At 54.3% G+C, this 13,223-nt stretch overlaps 3 protein-coding genes across 4 annotated transcripts; all 3 read left to right on the forward strand.

Moving 5' to 3' along the window:
• Window positions 1–1,073: 1,073 nt before the first annotated feature.
• ABB37_02147 (hypothetical protein) lies at window positions 1,074–5,357 on the forward strand (the record flags this gene model as incomplete). Its single annotated transcript, XM_015798971.1, has 1 exon — window positions 1,074–5,357. Exon 1 carries the CDS (start codon window positions 1,380–1,382, stop codon window positions 5,355–5,357), a length of 3,978 nt encoding a protein of 1,325 aa, XP_015662449.1. The 5' UTR covers window positions 1,074–1,379.
• Window positions 5,358–5,897: 540 nt separating this feature from the next.
• On the forward strand, window positions 5,898–7,739 carry ABB37_02148 (hypothetical protein; the record flags this gene model as incomplete). 2 transcript variants are annotated; one of them, XM_015798972.1, is made up of 1 exon in its annotated part: window positions 5,898–7,739. In XM_015798972.1, the coding sequence occupies exon 1, from the start codon at window positions 6,840–6,842 to the stop codon at window positions 7,737–7,739; it is 900 nt and encodes a 299-aa protein (XP_015662450.1). In that variant the 5' UTR covers window positions 5,898–6,839. The 2 variants fall into 2 exon arrangements, with proteins under 2 accessions (XP_015662450.1, XP_015662451.1); XM_015798973.1 differs by having other exon boundaries at window positions 6,454–7,739.
• Window positions 7,740–10,390: 2,651 nt separating this feature from the next.
• ABB37_02149 (hypothetical protein) lies at window positions 10,391–12,390 on the forward strand (the record flags this gene model as incomplete). The annotated part of the gene is made up of 1 exon (XM_015798974.1): window positions 10,391–12,390. Exon 1 carries the CDS (start codon window positions 10,426–10,428, stop codon window positions 12,388–12,390), a length of 1,965 nt encoding a protein of 654 aa, XP_015662452.1. The 5' UTR covers window positions 10,391–10,425.
• Between the last annotated feature and the right edge of the window lie 833 nt (window positions 12,391–13,223).

Here is a 13,223-nt window from a genome sequence, read left to right on the forward strand (position 1 = left end):
TTTGCTACTCTGTGTTGGGATGTGTGTATGCGTGTATCTGTATATGTGTGTGTGTGTGTGTGTGTCTGTGATGTGAGATCGACGTGTACATCTTCTCTTCCGACGGTTGTACCCAACTGGGCTGAGAATCAAAAAAAAAGCCCGACGGAAAGGAATGCCACCGCCCCCTCAACCAAAGCGAATTCACAGGCCTGGATGTTGTGTATGGCTTGTCTGCAGCGCTAACTCGCTGAAATGCGCACAGTCGACCTCCCTTCCTCTAGTTTTACGTTTGTTCTACCGAAAAAAGACGTATATATCGTTTTACGTTTTGTTCTTATGCGACAATCGTGTGAGAAGGATCCAGTCCAGTATTCTGTCTTTCCTTCAACAACAGAAAGAGAGTTGTGTGCGAGCTTGTCAGGAAGTCTATCGCAGTGTCTCATATCGTGCGTTCGCCAGGAAACCGACGTATTTTCTTTTTTTCTTTCTTGTTTGCAACACCAAACAAAAACAAAAATATGGGCTGTGATTTACTTCTGGAGGCGCGGTCGCATCGCCTAAAAGAAAAACGGAAAAGAAGCTTTCGTGCTATACTGTTTGATGACATGAAACCAACGATTGAAAACAAAAAAGAGACCACAGAAAAAAGTGGTGCTGCTGCCGAACCTTGTGAGGACAAAACGACTGTGTGCGCGCCCACTTGACGTCGACACGCATTTCTCTATATCGGAGTGAGGTTCAGAGTTTTTCTCAGCTAACTTCCGCAATTGCTCTCCACGGAGGATCGTATGGTGACTCAGCTCAGTTCGTTCTGTGAAACAGCTCGATTAAAAGGAAAAGAAAAAGAAGAGAGGAACTGCGCCGTGTGTACCATGTACTCTTCGTAATATCAAGAATCTTCACCCGAAAAGGCTGATGGCGTAAATGACGTATGCTTCGAACTCTCTCTCTATGTATATTTTTAATGCTTTGTCAGCCACCTCTATCCCGCGGCTCCTTTGCCTGTTTGCTATTGCTCTTGTCTCTTTGTGTGTCGCATTGCCGTCTCTGCGTGCACCACTGTCACTATCAATGCTCCACATTTCCTCACCAGTACACTCGCTTGCCGATACCACCGAGGTATTTTTTTCGTTTTCGCCGCAAAGCTCTTCAACGCGGTGTAGACAAATAAAAACGTTTTAACATTACCCGACTGTGTAAAAGCAAGAGGTGAAAAGGAGGAATCAACAGGCTTGCGTGGTGCTTTGTTGCTTCGATACTTTTCTTTCTAGATGCAGTGGATTCCTGGTTTTCGCGTTTTGCTGTCGTGACGCGTAGAAAGCACTTGTACTATATATATATATATTTTTTTTTTGCTTTCTTGCGTGTGTTCTTTCTTCCTCCAGAATCAGCGGCAAATGGACGGCGGCAACGGCAACGGCGATCGGCCGTCACCGCGGCGCCGCATCATCCGCCGCTCCACCGCCGCCCGTCGGCAAGTCGATGACGACGGCGTCAACGGAGCTCCCGCTGCTGCTGCCCCGGGCAACGGCATCGCACCGTCGCTGCGGCCGTCCGCCGTGCCCCGAGCCCCTGCGCCGCGCATCGCCGGACCATCTGCCGCCAGCAGCGCTGCGGGCGGCGGCATCGTGACACCGCCGAGCACGGCAGGCTCCACGCCCGTCCCACGCAGCCCCGCACCGGCCCCGGTTCTCGGTGTTGCGGGTGCCGCTGCTGCTGCTGGTGATTCGCCGCCTGCTCCCCCTGTCAACGAGGCAGCCCTCGTCCCCCTCTCCTCCGCAGCCGCCGCGGCGATGGAGTCGGCCATGGCGAACCGACGCAGCCTGGTGGACCGCACCCTCTTCAACGCAATGACCTTCTCCCCCCCGCTCTTCGTGAACAACGTCTCGCAGCGGCTGCTATACCCTACGCTGCAGAAATACCGCGCCGAACAGAAGAAGGTGATGGCGTCTTCCGGTCCGGGAGGCGGCGGCGGTGACGGCAGCGCTGGTGGCGGTGGTGGCGGTGGTGGTCTACGTGCGGACAGCGAAGCAGCGCGGCTCCTCGGCAGTGACGGCACCTCCCTCTTCGGCAGCAGTCACATGCCGATGAGTATGCGTACGCGCGCAAGGGGTGGTGGGGGTGACCCTGACGGCAAAGGCGGCGCGACCATCGATTACCGCGCCCTGGCTGGCCAGCTGTCGTCGACCCTGGAAGAGGCCACCGAAGACGTGCGTCGACTGCTGGAAGAGGAGGAGTTGACGCTGCACCGTGAGGAGGTGCGCTGCAAGCGGGTGGAGATACAAGAAAAGCGGCGCCTCGCCACCGTTCGACTGGGCCTCGAGGGCACATCCGCTCGGCTGCAGATCTACGAAAACCGTGTCAGCAACGCGCAGGCCGCCACGGCCGGCATCGAGCAGCACTTAGCGCAGTCCAACGCACGCGTGCAACGTGGTAAGGCCGTCTCACAGCTGCTGCGCTACTTCAAGATGATGACTACGCTTTCAGCCGGGGAGCTGCGCGTGCTCTTGGACTCCATCTCCGCAACGCGAAAGCTGCAGCGAGCGGCTGTGACGACGCGCTGGGCATCCGGCCGCGTCTCCGCCTTTCGCCCGCGCTTTTACACGACGGCGGTGAACATCGCAGCGGTCGCGGCCTCGTCCAATACGTCCTCAGCCGTGAGCGGTGGCCGTCAGCGTCGGCGCAACTACCCGCCGAGTCAGCCGGAGTCCGCGTCATCGCGGCTGGCGGGTGCGGGCACAGGCGCCGCCGCAACAGCGGACGAAGATGCCGCCAACAAAGCCGTCGGTACACGGCAGGTTGGCGGGGAGGGGACGGCGGCGGCAGCAGCAACAGGGCCGTCGCGACCGCGGGTGTTCCGCCGTGGTGGTCGCCGTGCCGCGGCCAGCCGTGAGGCCTCACTCATGTCCGGCCAGCAGCGGCGCTCTCGCCACCCTTCTCTGGAGTCGGCAGACGGCGGTGATGCGGAGGTCGGGCACCGCGCAGCCGAGACCACACCAGAGGCGACAGCACTGATGACGGACGGCGTTGGTGGCCCGGCGGAGGACGAGGAAGACGAGGAAGACGCGGAGGAGAACAACGAGGACGTCGACGGCGACGCGATCGTGGACTTGTCACAGGTCCGCATGCAACGTTCGGAGGCCGCCGCTGTCGCTGCAGGGCTGGACCGGCTCTTTGCCCTGCGCTACAGCACGGAGGCGCAGGTGGAGTGGTGTCAGCGGCTGACCCTCCTCGCGAATGAGCTGGGCGATCTCGCCAAGAACAGCAAGAACGTCCGCCTCTACGTCGACTGGCTTCGCAAGGAGCTCGTGTCGGATCTGTTTCACGTCGTGACGTGCTTCAATGAGTTCTACGACCAGCGGAAGGCGACCGCGGTGCATCAGGCGTACGGCCGTGCGCTGCTCAAGACCCTCGGCCGCATCTCATCTCTCTACAACACCTTGACCTCGTCGAACGATGAGCTGCTGACGACGTTTTTCAAGCGCTCCATCAACGAACTCGGCCTGGCGCTCTTCTCGGAAATGAGCCCGAAGCCGCTCCCCAGCCTCCCGCTGCTGACGCAGGCCACCGACATGCGTGCTATGGACTTCTACAAGCATAACACGGACAAGGAGCTGCAGAAGACGTTCAACTTTCTCACGGACCGGATCAAGCGGGATGTCATTATCGTGGAGACCATCTTCGGCACGACGAACACCGCGCGACAGCAGCTCCTCTCGCAGGTCACCGACGGTGTGGTGAACCGCTTTCTCAGTCAACAGATCAAGCTGGCCAGTGTGGTGGAGGACAACATGGTGAAGGCGGAAGCCGCGCTGACGCCGCGGACGAAGCGCCGCTGCGGGGTGCGGGTGGCGGATGCCATCGCCTATCACCTCACGATGGAGACGCGGCTCTTCTCGTTCTATCAGCAGTACATGAAGGAGCTCGAGAACACCTTCAGCGCGAGTGAGGTGGAGTTCTTGACCCGGTTTGTGGATGTGATCTTTGCCGGGCGGGCCAGCTACGGCAAGCTGCGCACCGAGCTGAATCTGCTGAATCGCTACTTTGTGCTGATAGAAGAGAAGTACACACGCAATCTGCACCCAATCCCAGACGAGTTCTTTGACCTGCGCGAGGCGCACATGGCGAAGATGAAGGACGTCATGGACCGACTCGCGGAGGTGACGACCCGCGTGAAGACGTACGCGCTTCCCACGGAGGTCGGCGCCTACGTGTACGAGCTGATCAAAGCCACGTTGGTGTACGTGGGCAGCTACCTCGACACGGAGCTGCGCAAGGTGCTCGACTCCCTCCGCGGTGACCGCGACAACTGGCGGGTAAAGCCGAAGAGCGAGGATGATCTCCTCCGGCCCCCCAAGCCGGAGTCGCAGGAGTGCGCCCTGCGCATGCTGCTCTTCGCCCAGTCATCCCTCATGAGTCTCAACGACAGCATCAACGTGATTTGTGTGCCGCTGTTGCGGCAGCACCCGCGGCTTATGCAGAACGTCGAGGACGCGCGCGTGAGCGCGTTGGAGAGTCTCGACGAGCGATCGGAGCGGGTGCTGAACATGTGTGTGCAGGCGATCCTCCTCCGCTCACTCTCCATCCTCCAGCACTACCAACTGAAGAACGACTACCTGCCCAAGCTGGACGCGAAGAACGCCGAGGCCGACGCTGTCGCACCACCGTGCACGCGCGCCTGCACCCTCTTTTGCTACTACGTCACCCGTCAGCTCGACATGGCGAAGGAGTTTATTCGGCTCTCCAACGGGCAGCTCGCGCAGCGGCAGACGGCCTCGCAGCTGGCAACGGACGGCGCCATCGGAGCCGCCGTGCAGCAACACCAGCAGCAGCAGAACCTGGCGGCGCGCGCGGCGGCGACGGAGGCGGTCGGTCGCTACGGCGGTGCAGCCGGCGCAGCGGCTGGCCGGCCAGTCGGTGGTCCGGCCTTCAACAGCGCCCCCGCCGCGGCGCTATCCGGCGTCAGCGCAGTGCGGGCGCGGGCTCGGACAATGAACCTGCAGCAGCTCCTCTACGGCGACGGAGGGCCCTCGTCGTTCGTGCGCACCTTGGGCGTGTGTCTCTACCGCGGCATCGCTGCGCACCTGAAGAGCTTCACCGCGAACGATCGCGGTGCGTTGGTGTATAAGCAGGACGTCACCGCGTATAAGGAGGCGATGGGACCGCTGACGAACACACCCGGTCTGGGCGGGGCCGTCGTCGAGGTGCTGTTCCAGATGCTGAAGGAGACGAGCAGCTTGCTGATCATGCCGCTGGACCACATCAAGGAAGTGAAGGAATCTGGGACGCTGCGGCTGATGTCGGCGGAAGAAAAGCTGCGGTACCTGCGCATCCGCCAAGATGTGCGCGCCGCCATGAAAGTGATATCACAGTAAACCAAAAGGGGGGGGGGAGGAGGGGACCAACAAGCATAACAAAAAAGCCACATCCTCCTTTCTTAACTGTCACAGCCTTGTTTTCACTCTCCTATGTTTTTTCTTTTCTTTTCTTGTTGACGATCTGCTTGCTGTCAGGACGGCAGGTCCCTCGATACACTCGTGTGCAGAGAAGACCAACGAGGAGTCGACGACGCAAATTTGGTTTCGCCAAAAGAGTGAAAGTGAGAGGGAGACAACACTGCAGACAAGACTTCCAGTACGGGTTTCAAAGAAAAAAGAAAAGAGCGAAATAATAATATGAAGAATTATTTGAAAGAGTCATTCGTTTATCTGCTTTTCACTGGCTTGTTTTTCTCACTTTCCCAGAGGGAGACGCACCGCTGCTTGATACAAAAAAAAAACAGCAGCCGCACTCGCGGCGTGACCAGCTGACTCTTCCGCCCTTTTCCCTTCTAACGCTGCTCTTCTTCTCCGCGGTCGCCGCTTTCTTTCTCGTCTCCTCTCGCCTACTACGCCATTTCTCTGTGGACCGCAAACAGGTTGAAAAGCATAACCTCTCTCTCCTGCTCCTCTGTCAATGTGAGCGGACTGAAAAACAAAAAGTCACTGCAACTCCTCTGTTCGAGATCAAGATTACTACATAACTAAATAAATTTGGAAAACCTCCCTTTTTTCCTCTTTTCCGGTTGAATCTGATTTAAACCAGACGCCTTCGGAATGCGCCCTGCGCTTCATCAGGTCCGTGTCTATGCCACTCGCTAAATAAGTGCTCCTGTGAAGATTGCCTACTGAAAAATTCGACTTCACACATACTCTCACACAGACACATATCTGAGCTGCTTTGCGTGTCAAGTGGTTGGCTGTGACGCGACACATTCTTCCGCACAATTTGCAGCGGCAATCGTGATTCCGCACCTGTAATTTTTTTCTCTTCTCTGTTTCTGTTGCTCTTTTTTTTGAGGGGGGGGGGGGTTATTTTTCTCTTTTAGAGCAAGGCATTTTTTGAATCAGTTTCTGCTGTTCGGCGTTGTTGCCCGTGGAGTCTCTCTCTCTCTCTCTCTCTCTCTCTCTCTCTCTATATATATATATATATAGTTATCTTTGCACCTACAAGGCGTTCTTTATTTCAAGAAGAAAATATTGATCGTAGGTTTTTCCCCTTTTCCTCGCCGTGTGGTTAAGGTACGAACGTCTCTTCACGGTTGTCCCTCCCCTTTTTTCTAGATTGAAGCTTTGAACTGTGTTTCCTGCTTTTATACATTCACCATTTCAGGCGATACACAACACCTTTTTCCCCTTCTGTTGTCGGTGTAGTGCCGCTATTATTGTTATTGTTACTACTATTATTCTTCACTTCATTACGCGCTTCCGTGCAACGCCGTGTCTCCACTCTGACGGTATACTATTTCAACGTATCGGTCGGTACATTCTTTTTCTCTCCCTCTACCCCACCCCCTCCCTTCTCTGTCGTTCGCCGCCATGCAATCCGTAAAACCGCGGAAAGTGTCCTCGTTCTCCTTCTCCAGCCTCAGTGATCGCACGCACGACTTCGTCGACGACCCGGCTGGCATCACGCGCTCCTCGCTCACCCAAGAGAGCTGCCAGAACGACTCAGGGTGCCACACGTGGGAGTCGTCTATCGCAGGCGGCAGTGTGCTGACGCTGCCCCTGCATGCGCAGACATGGGTGCAGCTGACCCCAGGTGATGCTCCAGTAGGGCTGCGCTACGGCGATGACGACGACGACAACGTCAGGGCGGACCTCAGTAAAGAAAGAGAAGATATCGGTGAAGCGCTGACGCGTGTGAAGGCTCACGAGGCAGAAGAAGAGGCGGTGATGGATGTTTTTGACCTCGCCTTGGAGGCGGATGTAGAAGCACGACAGGACCGGCCTCGCCACCATCACCACCGCCACCACCATCGACAACGACGACGACGTCACCATGCATCTCTCACGCACTCAAATCATCTGCTAACTGCTGTAGCAGGCGATGCGTCGAGGAACGAGAGTGCCGTCAACGAACTCGCTTCTGCTGCTGCTGTCGTCAATTCGAAAGCGTGCACTAACGCCTCGCACACGTTCTCTACGGTGGGGACCGACGCCGCGACGAGCACGCGACACAGCCGAGTCAGCAAAGGATGTCAGGCGACGGCGCCGTTGAGTGCAGCCTCGTCTACCGCCATTGCCGAAACCCCTTCCATCTTCTCCGGTAGCATCCCGCTCTGTCCAGAGGCGCGACTGCAGCATTTGAAGATGCTTCTAAGTGAGACGCGCAGCCTGCACGAAGCATTCTGGAAGCAGCTGCAAGATCTCCAGCGTCAAGAGGCGAAGGAGACGCAGCAGCAGCGAAAATGCGAGCGGCACGTATACACGGCGTGACCAACAAGCGCAACTCCTGTTCTTCTTTTTTTATTATGCCAAACATCCAAAACGTAAATTGGTCGGCAAACTAAAGATGTAAGATTCGTCTCTCGAGACACTAGCAACTGCTGTTTGTGGTGAAGCTGCGGCGAAGATGCAAAATCAAAACTAATTCGAACGATAAAAAAAAAGAAAGCAAGGACTGAACGACTAACCTCTTTGAATCAGCACAAGACAATAAAAGTAATTCAGTTTTTTTTTTCATTTGCACGTTGTCTTTGCCCGTTTTTAGCTTCTCTCGCTACTTCCCTTCCTTTTGCGCGGTACCAGCGTTTTTCTTTTCTGTGTGGTTTTCTTCCTCATTTGGATTTGATTCTTCCGTTTTGCCTCTTCGACTTTCTTTTTCTTGTTTGTTCTGTCGCCGTTGATGTTGTTTATATTATTTTCCCTCTTTCGTCTTTTCCCTGAGGCTCTATGTCGCATCGCTACGACGGTATTTCGTTACTCAAAGATTTTTTGTACATATATATATATATATATATATGTTTTTTTGTTTCAGTTAGTTCTCTCTTTAGCTTGGATGGCCTTTGGAGGAATCGGTGCGTGCTGCAAATCTCGCTTCCTCTCACAGTTCTCTCATCGGCCTGGTTTTATTGTCCCCCTTGCGAGTGCGGTATAAAGCGTGTACTCTGCTCTCCCGACACATTCCGAGGAAAGAAAAAGGAAAAGTGGTGAAACCTGACAGGACGAGAAGATACCAGTTCTCTTCTTACCTTTTTCTCCCTTTTCCCTCTTTTGCTGTATTTTTCTATCTTTACTCGACCTTTCAAGCCCCGGTTTTCTTTCTTCCCTTTGCACCTTCCCCACACTGATATCAACGACTTATTTCATCCCTGTCAGAAATCGCTCTTGGAGTCGTCATGGAAACACTTTTCGAACTGTGATGAGCTCTTCGTAGCGCTGCTTCAACTTGACCTTTTTCTTTTATGTTTGTACTGTCGTAGTTGTAGTGTGCTTTAATCATTATAACAGTAAAAGGAAAAGATTATCGACTCTTCTCTGTTATGTTTCAAGTTTATTTTTAAATATATATAGTCAGTACAATTGCTGTTTTCACGTGTGCCCATCCTCCTCTATACCCGGACGATTCGATGTTTATTTCCTTGCTTTCTTTTTCTCTTTGGCTCAGCAACCACTTCTGCGTATTTCAATTTTTAAAACGTTTTCTTTTCTTTTCTTCTCTTCTTCTTCGAAACTCCGTACTTGGTGCCGTCAAAAATGCTGAGTAAATGCTGCATTTGTTTTGGTGGCCACTTCATTGATGTGTCCGAAATTTAATAGTGAGCTTCCGAAAGAATGAAAAGAGAGAGAGGCTGAATATGTATAACCTGCTTTACGTGGAGAGTGTTCAGCTCCTTCTCTTTTTCTTCTCTTGCGCATCCTATCTTGTGTTTGTCTTCCACGGTTCCCGCTGTTTTACCTTCACCTCTTTTTGGAGTCTGTTCTTTCTTTCTTCATGGAGCGGTCGAGCCGTGCATTTGTAGCCTTTCTGTTTTCTTCATCGCTACGCGTTCCGACAAACGTCAGCTCTTTCTTCTTTCTTCGTTTTCCCATTTCTTCTTTTGTCGCGCTGTACACCCAGGTGCAAGCGATGACATGGATGCAGTTTGTTGTTGTTTAATTTGTTTTATTCGATAGTTTCACCGCTGTTATCATTGCCGTGATAGGGAAAAAGATCACATTTTTTTGCCTTTAAGTAGATTTCTGATTCCTTCTCATTTATGTATTGATATCATCTTTATCGAATGCATCTGCGCGCCCGTGTGTGTGTGTGTGTGTTAATGTGTGTGTGTTTGTGTAATTCTTGCTATACCTCCTTTTTTATTATTTCCCTCTGTCGTTGATCGTTTGCCGCTTTGTGATGTCTGTTGTTGCTGTTGATGGGTCTCTACGTACACACACACACACACACACACACAATGTAGTGATATTACCCTCTTCGCCGCTCTGCTTCGATGGCTTTCTTTCCATGATCATTGCCCGATACAATGTATCTCGCAGTTGTTGTGTGTATTTGTGTCTCGGTGTGTATGTTATCGCTAATTACTCAGATCACATCTGTCTGTGCATGGGCGTATCTTTCTTCACCTTCTTCCCTTCCTCAATTCTGTTAAATGCAGTTTTTTTTTTTTTTTCGTCTGTTGTTGTATACGTCAGTCCTGCGGCAGTCACTTCGCTTCGTTTCCTCAACCAAGCTGCCCGTATATAAAAATAGTGATGAATGTGGTTTTAGTCGTTTCCACGACACGAAAGTGCTGTTAATGAAAGACCCTCTTTTTAAAGGTGAGAAGGACAACGTGAGCTGTTGTAATGTTTTATTATTCTAACGTGTACTCGCCTTCCCGTCCCGTACGGAGAGTGAGGAAGCCATTGGGTAGAAATGGTAGCCGCCCGCCTTCTGGTAAGAAATAGGAGACAGTCCTTCCTGACAGCGAAACTGCTGACACTGCTTCTCGCAGCCCACGGCACCAACAGCGACTGCAACATTCTCAACCTCAATACGTGGTCACGACAAGAGTTCAATGGAGCACCTTCTACGTCTATCTGCCTCCTCTCCTTGTTTCTGCTTTTCTGGGACACGCATCCTCCACCCACTCACGTCTTGGCGAAGCTTTACACACGCACACGTATCTAGCATAATACAATGCCACGCCCAAGTGACTCAAACCGCGGGGGCAGCGGTAGCGGCGGTGCACCGTCAAATGAGGTGCGGGAGGTCATCGAGCGGCGCACCAAAGAGCTCGCGGAGGAGTCGGCACAGCATGAAAAGAAATTCCTGCAGGGCCGCTGGGTTACCGACACCGCCGCCCTGCGCAACCGCGAGGCGCGCCGCCGCGAGCAGGTAAACCGTCAAGCCCCAAAAAACTTAGCGAAGGTGAACATGTACTACCAAATGGAGGCGGCGAACACCGGCTTGGAGCTCGACGCGCGTGAAGTGGCGGACCGGATTAGCCAGCAGGACATCGCGCAGGGCGTCGATCTGCAAACGCAGCAGAAGCGCTACAGCCTCGTGCTCGACAAGCTCGGACCGTACAAGATCGACTTCTCCATGAACGGCACGCACCTCCTGCTGGCGGGGCTGCGCGGGCACATGGCGAACATCCGCTGGAAGTCGTTCCAGCTAGAAGGCGAGACGCAGCTGAAGGATCGCGTGAGCGACGCCGTTTTCCTCGTCGACCACAGCATGACCGCCGTGGCGCAGAAGAAGTACGTTTACATGTACACGAAGGAGGGCACGGAGATGCACCTCTTGTCGAAGATGGCGAACATGGACCGACTGGGCTACCTGCCCAAGCACATGCTGCTCGCCGCCACCTCCTCCACCTACAGCACGATGCAGTACCTGGACATTAGCACCGGCGAGGAGGTCGGTGCCAAAGTACCAGCGGTGATGCGTGACCCGACGAGCTGCCTCGCGGTGAACCCCAGCAACGCCGTCGTGGCCACCTGCGACTTGCGCGGCATCGTCAAATTTTGGTCCCCCTCCGTCGTCGACCCGCTGCTGCAGCTGAAGGGACACAAGGGCGTCATTGAGGACATCCGCTTTCACCCAAACGGCCGCTTCTTCCTCACGTTGGGCGGTGATCACAAGATGAAGGTGTGGGACTGCCGCACGCTGCGCCCCCTCGAGGAGTACGCCATCACGTACAGCTTCCACACGCTGGATATCGCCAGCTCAGGACTGGTCGCGCTGGGCGGCGGCACGAACGTACACATCTGGAAGGACCTGTTCGCCGCAGCCAAGCCGAGCTCCCCCTACATGAAATTTAATCTCGGCTACGGCAACATCGCGGAGCAAGTCAAATTTTGCCCCTTTGAGGACGTCGTCGGCATTGGACACTCGCGTGGGTTCACCTCGCTGCTGGTGCCCGGCTCCGGGGAAGCAAATCCTGACTTCTACTACGCGAACCCGCACGAGACGGAGCGCCACCGAAAGGAGCGCGTAGTCACGAACCTGTTGGATAAGCTTCCGCCGGACACGATCTCGATGGACATTCAAATACCCGGCGTGAATGAGAAGCGACTGGCGGAGTACAACGAGAATCTGCGACTCAACCGCAAAGCACGCGCGATCCGCGAGAAGAAGATACGCCGAGCTGCGAAGTCGCTGGGAGAGGCGGCCCCTGCGGCGCTGTTAGTTGGCAAGGATGACGAGGTGGAGGAAGAGCTCGGCTACAAGGAGGCACCCAGGACCCGCGAGCTGAAGTCGAAGTTGGAGTTGCAGCGGGAGCGCAAGATGGCCAAGTGGGACAAGAAGGACAGCGCCGACAAGGTGCGCAGCAAGCAGGTGCTGCGGTCGTCGCGGATTGTCATGCGGAACCGCGCGCAGCGGGAGCGGGACGCCCGCACCGGCGTCTTCGACGCGGACGCCTTGGATGAGGCGGAGGCGGCGGCCCTCGCTTCGGCGGCGCGTGCGGCAACGCAGCACAAAAAGCGGCACCGACAGGAGGCGCAGGAGCTGGCAAACGACATTCGCGGGCAACTCCGCGTGGACTTCGACGATGCGCTCGAGCCGCAGCCGTTGCAGCGTCGCCTGCGTCCACGTGATGCGGAAGCCGGCGCCGCGAAGGAGCAAACCAACGCGGCCCTACGGCGCTTTACGATGTAGGGTTGACCTCCACGTGTGTGTTGGAACGTGTGGAGTAAGGGGAGGGGGGAGGAAGGGAGAGAGAGAGAGCGATTTCACCCCCTCCCCTCTTTGTCGTTGAACAGCATCTTCTCGTCTCCTTTGGAAGTTTTGTTGGGCACCTCGTGTGCTTTGAGTCCTCCGCCCCTCTCGTATCTGCTCCGGTCCTCTTGATCATCGTTGTTTGGCTTCTCCTTCGTTTTTCTAAATATTCTAATCTACGCTTAAAATCTTAACTGTTAACGACTTCGCCAGTCTACGTAGGATGGGGGCCGCGGCTTTCCTTTTTTTGTTGTTGTCTTGTGAGACGATCTCCCTCTTGCGTGTGCGTGTGCGTGTGTGTGTGTGCCCTGGTGGCAGTGCGTCTTTTGGCTTCCAATGATACATTAACATGCCGCTAACGAATGACGACCACAGTACGTTCAAAAGAAAAAGAAAACTAAAAGAAAAAGAATTCATTTAAAGCGACTGGTGGAGGTGATGCGGCGATGAGTAGATAAAAGGGAGAGCTGCATTCGTTTGACAAGAAGAGGACAATATGGGTCTTCTCAAATATGGTTGCAATCGCCCTCGCCTCTTGGCTTTTATCGAGAAAAGGAGAGAAGTTTCATAATTCCAGTCGCCCACGAAACTGTCACAAGTACGTCTCTGCACTTGTGACTATCTGTCTGCATCTGCTTGTTGGAAACACCAAAGTTCACAGATCGTTCGTAACACCAAGTGTACTCCCCTTCCTTTTGCAGACCACTGTTTTTTTTTCCTTTTATTCTTCTCGTCTTCGTATTTATGCTCTCACCTCTATTATTATTATTTTC

Source organism: Leptomonas pyrrhocoris, assembly GCF_001293395.1.
Source record: "Leptomonas pyrrhocoris isolate H10 chromosome Unknown, whole genome shotgun sequence".
Classification (NCBI taxonomy): domain Eukaryota; phylum Euglenozoa; class Kinetoplastea; order Trypanosomatida; family Trypanosomatidae; genus Leptomonas; species Leptomonas pyrrhocoris.